A 15,188-nucleotide genomic window follows, 5' to 3' on the forward strand; every position below is an offset into this window, starting at 1 on the left:
CTGTGTAATGTATAAAATTGTCAAATAATCATGTCATAAACCTTAAACTAATATAACATTGTATGTCAACTATACTTAAAATAAATTTCAATAAATTCATTTATTAACTAAGAAATATTATTAAATAAATGAACTACAATAAAAAATTTAAAGCATCCTTTATTCAGGTGGTTTATATTTTTGAGGACTTATGTTCAAAATTTCATTTGAAGGGATTTTCAAAAATAAACTAATTTTTAAACATACAGGCCATAAGCCTATGTATCCCTCTAAGACAAGTCATCCAACAAATATTAATCGAGAACCCATTATACTCCAGGTTAGTGCTTGTAAAACATGAGAGAATAAAACAAAGATCTCTGTTGCCATGCATCTTACTTTCTAGAAAAGTGAGACAATGCACAGTAAATATGAGAACAAATATATGGCTTTCTATGAAGGGATGGAAAAAATACTGCAACATAAAGGGAATTAAGGGTACTAGAATGAGGAGGCCAGTTTGTAGCATTACATAGGATGGTCAGTAGGCCTTACTGAAAAGGTGAATTTTGAAGTAAGACTTGAGGGTTATGAAGGTGTTAGTCAAGTAGATCTCTGAGATAAAAGAATTTAATGCAGAGAGAAAAGCAAGAACTGCAGCAAGAGCACACCTATCGTCTGCAAGGAAAAGCAAGGAGATAAATTTGGCTGAGGCAGAGTAGTAAGGAGGTGAAGTAGGAAATGAAGTGAAAGAGGTAATGTGGCAAGGGCCAGATCTTGTAAATTAATGGATATCATTTTGGGGATTTTGGCCTTTACTGAGTGAAATGGGAAACTATCATAGATATAGACAAAGAGGGGAAAACCCACAAAAACCTGACACATCTTTAAAAGGAATACAGACTTGGTGTACAACAAACTTCTGGAAAGCAAGGGTAGAAAGGGCAGGAAATCCAAATGGAGGCTATTGCAATAATACAGGCATGGACTAGGGTAACAGTAGATGTAATGAGAAGTGATTAAGATTCTATATTTTAAAGGCAGAGTTGCTATTATTCCTTATAGAAACTGGATTTAGTTATGAAAGAAAAGAGGTGAGAGTGAATCTAAGATTTCTGGTCTGAGCAAGTGGATGCATGGCATTGCCTTCTACTGAGATGGTAAAGGCTGAGAAAGATAGAACAGGTTTAGGGTTTTTGGACACCACAGGTTTTTGGACTGTTGAATTTAAAATGTCCATTAGATATGCAAGTGGAAATTGCTAGAAGAATCTGGACAGTCTACAGTTTCTTAGTGAGAGCGGGATTAGAGATAAAAATGAACCCAAGTTATGTGAGACCTGAATCATAAAAATTTAGGGGATGTCTTTGGGAAATATATTCAAAATTATGAACATAAATTTAGGTACAGTGCCTTGTAATAACCCTGTAGAGGTAAGAAGTCTTAAGGCTTAAGCTTTATTAGTCCATAGTAAAGCTGCACCTTACTGAAGACATAAATTTTGCAGATTGGTAACATATGAAAGCCATGGTATCAGATAAGGAGAAAGAAAGTATAAACCCCAAAGAAGTCCTAAGACATGGAGATTTTCAAAATTAAGTGGGAAGAGAAGAACTAGCAAAGTATTCTGAGAGAAAGCACAAGATACGATGCTAAAACCTCAAGTGTATAGTATCCTGGAAGCCAAGTAAAGAAAGTTTAGCAAGGGAGTGTTAGTGACAAATTATGACAAATGCTGATGATAGGCCAAGTAACATGTGGACTGAGAACAAATAAATGGAATTAGCAGTGTGGTCATCACTGATGTCCTTGGCAAACAGTTTTGGTGGAATGGTAGAGGCAAAAATCTTGCTGGAATGGACTTAAGAAAGAATGGGAAGAGAAAAATTGGAAAACAGAGAATAGAGAAAACAATTTGTGAATTTTGCTGTAAAGGAGTATAAGAAGTGGGGGATTAGCTGGTGGGGGAAGTGGAATTAAAGGATGGGGGAAAATATATGTAGGCTGCTGGGAATAATTCCATAGAGACAAAAAAAGTGAAGGATAAAGGAGAGAGGAAGGCAGAATTGCTTGAGAGATTTCCTTGAGTAAAGGAAAAAGGATGGTGTTTAACATATAACTGAAATTAGTGGTTCTAGATAGGAGAAGGTAAGAGAATGTAGAATATGTGGGTATCCATACTGGCTCATTAAGTTTATGTTTTAGTGTGAGTTTGTAGAAGTTTTCCTTTGAGTGCTTCATTTTTCTCAGTGAAGCAGGAAGTCAGATCATCAGTTGGGAGTGAGGATGGAGCAAAAGATATTATAGAAGGTTTGATGGGAATTCTTAGAAGGCCCCATGATGCACCTCCTTGGTGCTACGCTTTGTGTAATTCTCTCCGTTTGAATGTGGGTGGAAGTTGTGACTTGATTCTAATCAATAGAAGGTGGCAAAATGGTGGAATGTCACTAATGTGATTAAGTTATATTGTATGATAAAGGAGATGAGAAGTCACACATGTGATTAAGTTCAATATGTAAGATTCCATCTTGCTAGCACACACGGGAGAAAGACTTTCCCGAAACAGCCATGGTAGAAAGCGCCTACTGTACAGAGGGTCATACTGCAGGAAACTTGGGCAGCCTCTTGTCGACAGACAGGAAGAAGTAAGGGCCCTAAGTCATACAACTTCAAGGAACTGAATGCTGCCATCAACCAGGATCAACTTAAAAGCAGATTAGGCTCCAGTCAAGCTTCTAGATGAGAATGCACTCCATCCGATACTTTGATTGCAGTTTTGTGAGACCAGGAGCAGAGAACTCGGTGAAGCAGTGCCTAGACTCTTGACCTATGGAAACTACAAGATAATAAATGGGTGCTGTTTGAGTCACTGTGTAATTTGTTACACAGCAATAGAAAGCTAATACAGGGGTTGAAAGAAGAAAACATGAAATAGCCATCTAGAGAGTAAAAAAGTAAATGGTCTTATGACTATTTGAGAGAATTAAGGGTCCATTTGAGATCTATAGTCATGAATATAAAGAAAGACCAGTGGGTTTCATCTGTGTTTTCCTGTAACCATAGCAAAGGTACTATACATGAGTTATTGATTTTCATTTGTTTTATTATATTTTGATATACAATTTCAAATTTATCAGTAAACAAATAAATGTCCATTAAACATGTATTTCTGCAATCATTAGTTTTCCTTTTTCTTTTCATGAAATTTGAGGAGAATCCTAGGTGAGCTAACCACCAGGAATCTAAAATTAAGGCTGGAATTTAATTTTTGGCACCACTAAGTAATTAACAAAACCACTTTGTTGACTTTTGAAGTGACTGAAAAATTTAATATCAATAACTCAAAACTGATCAAACCCAACTCTTTGTTTTTCATATTTTGTTTTTAAGTTTTTAGAAAACACATTGCTTAAAGAATCTAATTCTATTTATTATATCTTTACATTTACTTCATATTTAAAATTTCACCTGTAAGGAATTTCCAAGTTGCACCTTGCAATATTGAACACACACACACAAAAGTGTAAGTTAGCCCTTCTAACTCTTCTTTCTCAATAGGGAAATAATAGCAAGATGATTCATCATTGGAGAAAGCACAACTTAGTATTCTCACTAGAGAAAATAACTGTAGCATAAACTATCTTAAAAAGCATGCAGAGATTGATTACAGAAACATTTTGAAGTAAAAAAAGTAGGAACACTAGTATCTTAGAATCCTTTCTTAAGATTAAAACTCAGTTTTAATAAGGTGTATACTCTTATTTACCATCTTAAAGAACACTCTTCCATATCACTTGAAAGATATTTCATAAAAAATAAATTAACATATTCTAACATTTAAGGTGAATATTACATTCTAGATACTGTACTGCTCATGAACAATGAATTTCTTTCTTCAACCCAATAAAGTGCTATAATTATCTGAATTTCACAAAAGGGGAAACTGAAGCCCAATTTACTCAGCAAGTAAGTGGCAGAACAAGGATTTGATCATAGACCATTTGGCATTAGTCTTGCCTTTTAATCACCATATTGTAAGACTTCTCAATTTTCAGGGGGAAATTATCATAGACCGACAACACTGTGGTTACAGTCTGCCTGCGTGACCTATGGAAACAGTCTGATCTGTAGAAACACGAGGGTAGAAAAAGTAAAATTTAGTAGGTACTGAAACATGTAATCATTTTTTAAAGAAAAGATTTTCAAATGTCGAAATTGCAATAAAACTTACTCTTTGGTATATTATCTTGCTTTTTACTTTTGAGTTTTCTGAATGTTAGTAGTTCCTTAGATCTTTATACCACATTAGTTTGTAACACAAACTACTTATTCTGGGAATAGAACTCAATCATAACTCATTTAGTTTTTATGGATGGAAGTAACACAAATAGTTGTCTGGATGTATTTTACATTGGTTTATAAAAATTTACAAGGAAAAAGTTTATAGTTACTTCTAACGGCAGAGGGTATCATATTAGCTGCAACACAAAAAATTTTCTTATATGTTTAAAAGTTCACTTTAATTATGAAGTTTTTAAGATTATCATATTAGAACCCATTTTTCTATCTATATACCCTTACATATCTAAGCTGAACCTAGTGAAGTTGAATCTATCGGGAAATACCGAGGGAATACAATGAATATAAACTACTAATAAAATAAGGGTGGACAATGACTAAAATTCCAGTAAATTTAAGAAATTTGTTTTGTTCTTCTTTTATATCTTGCCTTATGTTATACAAGAGATTTTACGCTTCTTTGTATAAAATCAGAAGAAACCAGACTATAAATAAAATATATTTAACAAATAAAGTGGGTATAGTTGACAGAGAACAAAACCACAACAAATTATTACTTCAAATTAGAAAAAAACTAGAATTGGTAGAGGTGGACACAGTAACATATCTGGAGGGTAAAATTATTAGTAAACTTCAATGTATAAATGAGCCTTTTAAAGAAATCATTTAATAAAAATTCACATGTTCATATAAAAAATAAAAGGAAGTATAAATCTAACTGCAAAGACAAAACTATTGAGATAGTTTTTCTTTCCAGATCCAGGGTTTTTTACTTGATACACTGAGAAAAATCATTAGTTTTATTTTTATTGCTCCTGTGCTCATCTGTCATTTTTGTTCAAAAAATAATGACAAAATACAAGAGAAACTTTAAAAAATAAAGTCAGTTGTTCCAATAGTTTTCTATATCATATAATTAAGGTTCCTGTAAGAGATAGGCATATAGAGTGCAAATGTATAAACACCTTTTTAACTTCATGCATTAATATTATAAGTTTTCTTCTCACATTTATTTCATACCATTTCCTTCAAAGAGAAGTGTTGGGTTTCATCATTAGAGATGTGTATTATTTTAACCAATTTATTGGGGCTAAAATGTGAGTGTTATAAAGTAATTTTGTCTAAAGGGAACGCTACTGCATAAAATGAAAATCAAGCTCCTACTATAGAATAATATAGCACTCCATGTTAGTTTTGCTTCCAGGTATTGTTTTAAAATTTTTCCTGAGATTGCAAAAGTATTAGATTACATGCAAAAGGCACATTTAATATAGTTAGCAAATATAGTTCAAAGTTAATAATTTATTAGTCAGCTATATGAAAAATATATTAAAAAGATAAACTTTTGTTTAATATTTGAATAATCCCATAAGGCCTTATATTAGTAAAAAAAAAAAGTAGAAATATTAAAAAAAAACATCTTTTACCTAAATGAAGCTCAACTCAGACAAAATGAAAATGTGTTTAATCATTTTAATGAATATTTTTTTCAACATTTGTCAAGTACATTATGGCTCTGAATTACATATAAATATTTTAGATTATATATTTAAATGTGCCAAAAATAACTACATTTTTAAAAAATGGCCTACAAATATTCAGTACCAAAACAATCATCAAATCAAACATTAGTTTGATATTTCTAATTTCAAAGTGTGCCACTCCACCAAAGAAAATGCTAGTATTAAATTAGAAGAAAATACCATTTCCTGAGTTGTTAAACAGCACTAAAATTATCACAAACACCAATTTTCAGTTACTTTCAGATTGCTAGAAATGTTTTTCATTGAAAGTTGAAAACTGTTTACATAGAAAGGCATGTCTGAAATAAAAAACCAACTGAAAATGCATTCACTTTTAAAGATATACCTTTGCTCAATAAGTCATATTTATACATTTATTGTTGTACATACATGATATTCTTAATTTATATACCAATAATCCTATGAAGAAACAATAATGAAGATTATAAACAGTGACTCAATAAAAAACCTGTAGAGCTCCATAAAGTCATAATTTTAAGAGTAAAATCCAAAATTCCTGAAGTCTATCTCTGAATATATTTTTGTTATCTAAAGTTAAAAATGCATATAAATTACAGGAATAATGGAGATTTCTTTCTCAGGTTATTTGGAATCTGGTCATGGTGCACATATGTGAATGAACGAATACATCCTTAACCCACCATTATCTTTTTTTCCAGTGTGCAGGCAATCACCCGTGAAAAGTATGGTGTAGATGACAGGATGATACTGTACCTGATTAGCTCTGGAGGTGGTCATGGGATCAGATGGAGAGGACTTGGTGGTAGTTGGGGAAGATGGCAATGTCTGGGAACAAAGCAGTTCAGGAGCAAATCAACCTTTAAAAGCCTTAAACTGATTATTTAAATAAAACAAAATAAAATAAAATGTAATATAACGAGAACAAAATCCTATGAACAAATATTTCTCCTATTCACTTAAATTTAATGGAATTTAAGATCAATTAAGTAATTAATGCATGTAAATATGCATGCATAAGCATGTAAAAATAAATTCATGACTTGAAATCATGATGGTGACTGATAAAAATTCACATGAGTATTAAAGGTATCCTGACCATATTCATGAATAGTAGTCTCTTTTCTTTCCCTCTTATTTGCTTGGGGGAAAAGAGATGTCAAACAAAAATTCAAGAAATTCAATGAGTAAAACTGAAAGAGTTATTTTTCTATCAATGAATACAGTCGGGGATTGGAAGAAGTGGTGAAATGAAGTTTACTTTGGCATAAAAGCATCTACCTACTTAATATGTTGAACATCACCAACAAGTTGATTCCACATGAATTTAGGGATCCATACTTAAAAGCAACTAAATTTGCAGTTCTGAGTTCTTAATATTAGGTTATCTTCTAAAAAATTAATTTTTAATAAATTTAGAGGCCATCTGAAAATGTAAACATTAACCTCATATTAATATACAAGTAACTAATCGCATTTTAACAAATTCCCATAATATTATCATTTATGTTAAAGACTAAAAATTTAATATAGATGTATTGTAGCATCATCAGCCTGTGTTGAAAATAAGCACAAAAATATTAGGAATCATATTTATTGTCCACTTCATTCCTAAACACTTATACATACTATATATAAAATATATTGTATGAGACCATCATATACTTGTTGAACAATTCATTAAAATTTTTTAAAAACTTCATCTAATAGAATAAACTTTAAGTGTAAGATGTCAAGCCTTTTTCTTTTTAAAAAGTATATTTTCACTTAGCAAATAGCACTGCTTAAGAAGTACCCTCAACAGATAATATTTCATAATAAGTGAAATGGGGTAGTTTTATAGTATAGACACAATTCTATGTGGACGTTATGTTTTAGATTAATACATATGCATCACAATTACTCAGATATGAGCAAAAGCATAACTTTAAAGGTTCGGCAGTGTTAGGAAAGCAGATAAAATTATGTAATAAAATCATATTCTTCATTTAAGATTTCAAAAGTTCTAATTTGAATAGAACAAAGCAGTTGAGCATAAAAGATAGAATAAGAAATTTACAGGCTTCTGCTTAACTTACTATTCTCCAGTAACAAAGTAAAGACTGGTTCTAATATCAAATTATGTTTTAAATAGTCCACTCCTCAAGTAATTCCTGGTTCTTTTAAGTTAAAACCTAAGATACTTTGAGGAAAACCAGACTTAATATTGAGTTATACCAAGTTTTTTTTTTTTTGTTAAATCATATTTTAAAAGGGGACATGAACTACGTTCAGAAGTAAAACCTCATAAAAGGAGATAAAACTTTATCTTCAAAACCTTTGTTTTCTGTTGTCATTCCTTGTAATAAATTCCTGTCATTTCTCCAGAGAGACTTTCGTTTTCAGTTATTAAAAATTGCTCTACTATTTTCTTTTCATGGAATACTATGCTGGAACATATATTATTGACATCATGTTACTATATGTTGAATAGTACAGATTTTACTTTCCTATCTCTGGTTACAAGTGTTATTATGGATAATTCTTGGGAGGAGTTAACATCACTTAAAATCTGTTCTGCACTTATATTGATTTTGAGGCCACTGGTGAAATAGATGTGAAATGAATCTAGAGGCCATTTCTCTCAAAAAAGGTTAGAATTTTAGTTCATTAACATACAGAAGCACTAGGTGTGCATTTGGTTCTTCTATTTCCATCAGGGTAAAATCAACCTGAAGTACCAGAGGTTCACTAGGATATCCACCTTACCCTGGCTATCAATTCTCAATAAGATGCTGAAACACTGCAAAGAGCAATGTGGAAAAAGTAGTAATAGCAAATTGCTCAGAATTTGTAGTCACTTAGATTAGTATTATCTTCCATCAATTTATTTAATACTTTTTTTGTTGCTTGGCATATACATGAAAAATTTGACATGTATTATTATTAACTGATACAATTCACAGTTACCAACACTGTCCTTAATAATTCAGATGTTATTCCTTTCTCATAAAAACAGAAAACAGTAACTTTAAACTTCAGGGAAAATATGAATGTGTTTAAATCATTAAAAGTTTCCTTATTAAATATCATTATAAGAAGTCAGAATTTAGTATTTTAAATAAACAGGTGAAAATTATAAATATTTGAGCTTCAAGAAATAAGACTGTCAAAATGTCACAATACACCATCTCTAAAAATATTTTCTTCATTTAAATGCCTAAAATAATGAGCATATAATGAAATAAACACATGATGAATTTTGTAGCTCTTATTCATCTAGATACTTTAAACACAAAAAGTCTCCTCCATTTACAAATGTAACTTATAACAATAAAAAGATTCCATGAAGTTTGCATTTTGGTTGATTTTTTAAAGTACTAGCTAGAAAATATTGTTCTAACAAATAAATGTAAATATGTTAAAATAATACCTTTAATTTAAAATGTTTATTAATTAGGTTAAAGAAACATCACTTTAATAGTGTTCTCAACAACAGAAATAGAACTGAATAATCCATAAGAAATACTTCAATGTGCAACATAAATGTACAATTTGTTTCCCTATCGTTTCATAAACAAAACGTTGACTCCTACTTACTAAATAAAGTTTAGTGGTTTCAGAGTTAAAAATCATTTAGTAAAATTTCTGTCACACATCATGAAGATGTAATTAACTGCATATCCATATAAGCAACAGCATGTTAAAATATTTCTTATAAAGAACACTTACAAAGCACACTTCTTTCTCTAATTTTTTTTTTACATTTATCAAATAGTGATTGCAAAGGACAGTCATTTTTTAGCGCAATTTTATCTTTCAAATAGAAAAGTATAACATTTTTATTTACCCAAATTGAGTAGCTGTTTAAGAATTCCGCTTTAAAGACTAAAGGCTGAATTATGTATTGCAGAAAATTTTAAAGTGTTTTACAATTTCAAAATAGTGGATCCTTTGAAATAGTTTTCAACTATTCATGATTTAACAATAGACATTTAGTTAAATGTAGATTTAACTAGGCTTCTGGGAATAAGAACTTAAAAAGTGACTACAAATTGTAAAATGCATTCTTGTTAACAAGTGACAGTTTTGCTGGACCAGAAAATATTACTATAAATGAACTCTGTAATATATGCAGCTTACCTCCAAGCAAATCTACAGTAACAGACTGTCAAGAATCTCTGATATTTATAGTAAATTGAGAACAGCAATGAACAACAAATCTCAATTGTAATTCGAAACGTATTACTAGCTAAGTAATATTACTCAAGTAATCACCTTACACCTGTGTTTCGAGTTCTGTTAAATAAATCTGTATAGCGCTCTATAAAAAAGGATAAAGTATGTGAATATATAATTGTCACCTCTGGCTTTTCATCATGACAAGTTTTTTTCCTCCCTTCTTCCAATGTCTGAACTATCTGGAACTGCTCAGGCCTAATATAAACTCATAGTGTCAAATTTACACTGGTCTTTCAGAATTTATTCCTATTCCTTATCTTACTTTCCTCATAAGTTATTCTATACCTTTATCCTTCTCTTCAATCATTCAGTCCCATGTATTTTACTTATCTTTCAACTGACAGTCTGTTACTTGAAAAATATCATGATTTTCCAGAATAAAATTCCTTATTTACTACAACTGATTACATTTGAACTTTTACCATTTTCCAAACCATCTTTTATTCTGTCTTCCTATTCTTTTCATTATAGACAAAACTGTGGTCTACTCAGTCCTCCTCCCCTTCGTAGGTTACTACCTTAACACCCTCAATATTAACGTTCCCCCACTGCTGAGTCATCTTGTCCTCTAGGTAATCTCATCTCCAATTTCTCTGCCTTTTCAAGCTCTTGTTTATTCTTTAACATAAGCCATTCCCTCTTGAGTAGAGAGAGGGGTTATATGAGCCTCACTTACCTAACTTGTACTTTACTCCTTTATATCCCCCAAATTTCAAATCAGCATTTCTACCTCCACACCATTTTTTTTCTCTTTATCTAACTAGCCTCTATCCTTTTAGGAAATAATATTAGTAGGAAATAATGACTTTTTTCTCACCATGTGATTAAAACAAACTTTTAAATCTCCAATAATCTTCTATTAAAAATATTCTTTTATTTTTCTCTGGGCATTGGATCCTTTTTAGCATCTTTCCTTGTACTTTCCTTCCTTATTTTATCATAAGGAGTATTAATGATTTCCCTTTTATCTTTATGATTAATAAAGAGTACTTACTAGGAACCAGGTATAGTTCTATTCAGTTAATACAATATCCGTAAGAAACAGATTACAACTACTAGCCCCATGTTATGAGTAAAGAAGTTGAGGTACAGAGAAGCAAAACAACTCACCCAAAGATACATAGTTGGTAAATTAAAGAGCCAGGATTTGAACCTGAGCACTCCTGCTCCAGCTCTATGCCCTTCCCACTACATTATAATGCATCTGACTTACTTTTTCCCATAAGTGTTTCTTTATCTCATTTTTTGCTCCTTTTTTTCACTACTACAATAAAGATGGCAAGTGAAATTAATTACCTCTGATACAATTAAGAATCTATATCTTCAGTTTTACATTCTCACCTGTTTCTATAAAAGACAACTTCAAGACAAAAGCATACTACTTACAACTTACTCAATTTGTCTGCAACAGACATAAAAAAGTATTTCAAACAGTCACCTAACTAAAATTCACTTACTGCTTTCTAGGCTTTACCATTCTGCTAGGCTTAAAACTACATATAATCATTTTTTATTCTTTTCTTACCATTTTGGAACTAGAACAAATCATTCTCAAAGCCTCACAGACTTTACTTTGAAATATCTTTTAACTTCTGCATTTACCTCAGCTTCACTACCAAACCAGAGCAGGTGTTTGTCATCTTCTTAAAATATTGCCTAGTGGCTCAACTTCACCCTGACACAAGACATTCTATTTTAGATGAGGATCTCTTCTTGGATAAATTTATTCAAGATAATGAAATGTCCCAAAAGAGAGAAATCTATTGAATTTCATCTTATCATCATGACTCAAAATTGGAGGCAATACAGCTCAATGTCAAGATCAATTATCAGTTATATTCCCTTGGGTAAGTTATTAAAATTCTTTACGCATCAGCTTCCTTAAGTATAACATGGATCCTGTATTCCTTACCTGCCTCATAGGTTTTTGTGAAGATGGATAAAATATAATACATGCAAAGTGCATAGCACAATGGCTGGCAGAGAAACAGAATAAACACCATATATATCACTATTACATTGCTGATCCTTCATTCTTGACCACCAAACCTTTATTTGTTTATTTTGCCTGACAAAGCTTAACATCCCTTGAATTTTTGAGTGTTACATGAAAGAAGTATAAAAAATATTTTCTTACAAACCTCCAAACCTAAAGATCTGCATAGTAGATCACTCAGCTAACTGTCATAGTTCTCTTCTACCAACAGTTACACCTACAGGCACCTCTTTAAGAGTCTGTCTGGATTTTTAGAACAGAAGAGAACAAAATGCAGAGGTGCTTCCTTTTGTTCTAAATTTCCAAAGAAATTAAAAAAAGCTCTTTTGGGAAATATTATGAAGAATCTATAGAATGCCCCTCGGCCAGACATCCAAGGCTCTCCATTATCTAGTCCCATCCTATTTAACATTAATTTCCTCTAAACTTCAACACAAATGTTCCATTTCTGTCAAGAGAGTCACCTTACTATTCAACCATTATATCTTTCTTCTCAAATCCATATTGTTCCACAGGGCTAAACTAAGATTTTTTCTTTCTTCTCCTATAATTAGGAAATTCCTATATAACCTTCAAGGTCCGGTTCAAATCCTCACCTATTCTATAAGACCAAGCGTCACTCCATCCTACATTTCTTTCACACACCTTTGAACTTTTATATTACATTGTTTATGCTGCAGTTTTGGTATACACAGTTTGACATTTTTATAAATTATTTTAATCATTTCTGATCTCTCACAAACTACTTTCAGACAGCAAGGGCTACAATTTAATATATCTTGCAATTCAGTAAGATGGCATTTAATAAATTTATGACTGGATGGATGAATAATGAATATAATTATGTACTATTTTTGCCAATTTTTTCACGATGGAAGTAAAATTCTCTGACTAAATAAGATTTTTTGATATCTTCTTTTGATTTTTTTAAGTACAAGAAAATTCTCTAAATGCATATAACCACTTTTTTCTTAATGTAGCTTTTCTTAAAAATACATTTGAGCCAAAATGGAAAAGAATTGCTGAAAATCTGTAACAGACATAAGTTAACAAATGCTAACTATATTACTGATTTGCGGTTTCTACCTTCTTTTAGGGTTTATCATACTGACTTATTCTGTACAGACAACCATGCTTGGATTTGAGAGGCTTTAGAAGAAGAAAAGTTTCCATAATCCTATGAGAGGAAAAAACTACAGAGTGTAAAGTTCAAAAATAAAAAGGTGGAAATGGAAAAATGTGTACCAAATACTATGGACTAAGGATATGCTCCAGGAATGAGTTCAAAGCTTCAAGGCAAACAAGTTCTAAATTATCTGAAGATCATTGAATGTTTCTCTTATTTGCATGTCCTAAAAACAAGAAAGAGTATGTTCTATGTTGTAATTAATATGTTTAATTTTGGTTTATTGGCTCTTGCTGCATATCTGTTTCTTAGTACAATGACTTCTAAAATGAGCACAGTGGTTATTAGGTACTTCATAGAAGTATCCTAATTAAGGTTATAGAACAGAGGTTACAATACTTTAGCTATTCAATACATGCTAATTTACTACTATTACCATTTGAATATATAAAGTATTGGAGTCCCTCTTTATTGTTAAATAAATATTTTAAAAATAAAACAACAACAAACATTTGAGAGGGAACAACACCTTAATATCTGAAGTTGGATTTAAGACTGTTATGTTAAATTTCATCATTCCACTATACTAAAGGCCTGTAAGACCAGTTTGCGTTATTTTCCTAAGAAGCTATACTTGAGCATTCATTCAGTCAATAAAGGTAGGTTTCACTTGGGCAGAATATTCTGGTTCATGGAATTTATTCAGCTACCAACTATCTAGATTACATAATTCAGAACATAATATTCTGTTAAAAGTCCATAATATACAGTTTGAAATTGTAACTGTGAATCGTTTATTTAAAACTAACTTTGATTTCCTATCTTAAATTCAAGTTACATATAAATTATACTTTTCTAGCAAGCAAAACCTTAAAATCATCAATCATAAAAATCAATAGTCATGTAGTAATAAACATTAAGAAATCTATAATTTCATATTCAACATGAATTCATTTCTTGCAGAAGTTATATTTTCTAGCTCTCTCATTTTTTAAAACTCTAATTTTATTATTTGCCCAATTTAACTAAAAATTCTAAAAGATGTTTTAGAGAAATTGCTTTTAAAATTAACTACAGGACTAAATAAAGCCCAAAGACGGGATAAATGTCACAGGAAAGCCCACCATTTTAAAAGAAATCTTACTATGATTCTATGTATTATATAAACATATATAAAACTATCATATATAAATATCATGGAATATGATATGTTTTTATATATCTAGAGCAATTTATTTTGGATATATTATTGATAATGGATAACAACATAATTTCTTCAGAAATAAAACTGTGGTCATTTAAATTTATATACTTGGCTTCCTATTTAGCAAATAACCCAAGAAAAAAATCTTACATTGCTAAAATAGCACAACTTAGAACATAAAAAACTCTGTTGATCTATACTATCTTGACAATATGTTCGATCTTTTCTTCAGAGTTTGCAAGTAAGTTTTTCAATTTTTGCACTTATAATGAAAGTGTTTAAGGATTAAATACATTGCCCTACTAGATTTAGTGTACTTGTTTGGTAAATTTCTTAAAATGATACTCTGTTTCATGTACATCATTGATTGAATGAAAATATTCAAATCAGCAATAATTTTAATCTCATTAATATCCACCAGGCTTAAAACTGAATGCAAATACACAATAATCAATCAATCACTATTTTTTTTAACACTTACACTATCTGACACAAGGCAAGTAAATAAAAAAAGCAAACGTTTTCAAATTCTGATTTTCCTCAATCTGTACTGGTACTGGATATATGGTAGCCTTTATATTTCATATTGCATAGAGAAAATTAAAAGTTTAATGATTCATATTCCATTATTTGATGATGCTTTATTATTATAAAAATAATAAATATTCATTTATATCATTGTCCTAAATATACCGCCAGTGATATGACACTACTCAAACTACATTGTATATTTTATTTTTTAAAAAATCAAGATGTTCACTATCATCTATAAATGTTTGCATCATCTGTAAATGTTATAACTTCACAGAAGTTATAAAAGAGAGTAGAGAAATAGGCTGGAGTAAGGCAGAAAGTCAATAA

At 30.8% G+C, this 15,188-nt stretch overlaps 1 protein-coding gene across 2 annotated transcripts in view; it reads right to left on the bottom strand.

Annotated features, from left to right (window-relative positions):
- NOVA1 (NOVA alternative splicing regulator 1) overlaps positions 1 to 15,188 on the bottom strand; it is a 143,754-nt gene that overhangs the window by 18,269 nt on the left and 110,297 nt on the right. For both annotated transcript variants that reach the window (XM_039222330.1, XM_039222331.1), the window contains exon 4: positions 6,537 to 6,608. In XM_039222330.1, coding sequence (XP_039078261.1) covers positions 6,537 to 6,608 — 72 coding nt within the window. The remainder of the gene's footprint in view (positions 1 to 6,536; positions 6,609 to 15,188) is intronic.

Source organism: Hyaena hyaena, unplaced genomic scaffold (assembly GCF_003009895.1).
Source record: "Hyaena hyaena isolate Hyena2069 unplaced genomic scaffold, ASM300989v1 scaffold_1101, whole genome shotgun sequence".
NCBI classification, from domain to species: domain Eukaryota; kingdom Metazoa; phylum Chordata; class Mammalia; order Carnivora; family Hyaenidae; genus Hyaena; species Hyaena hyaena.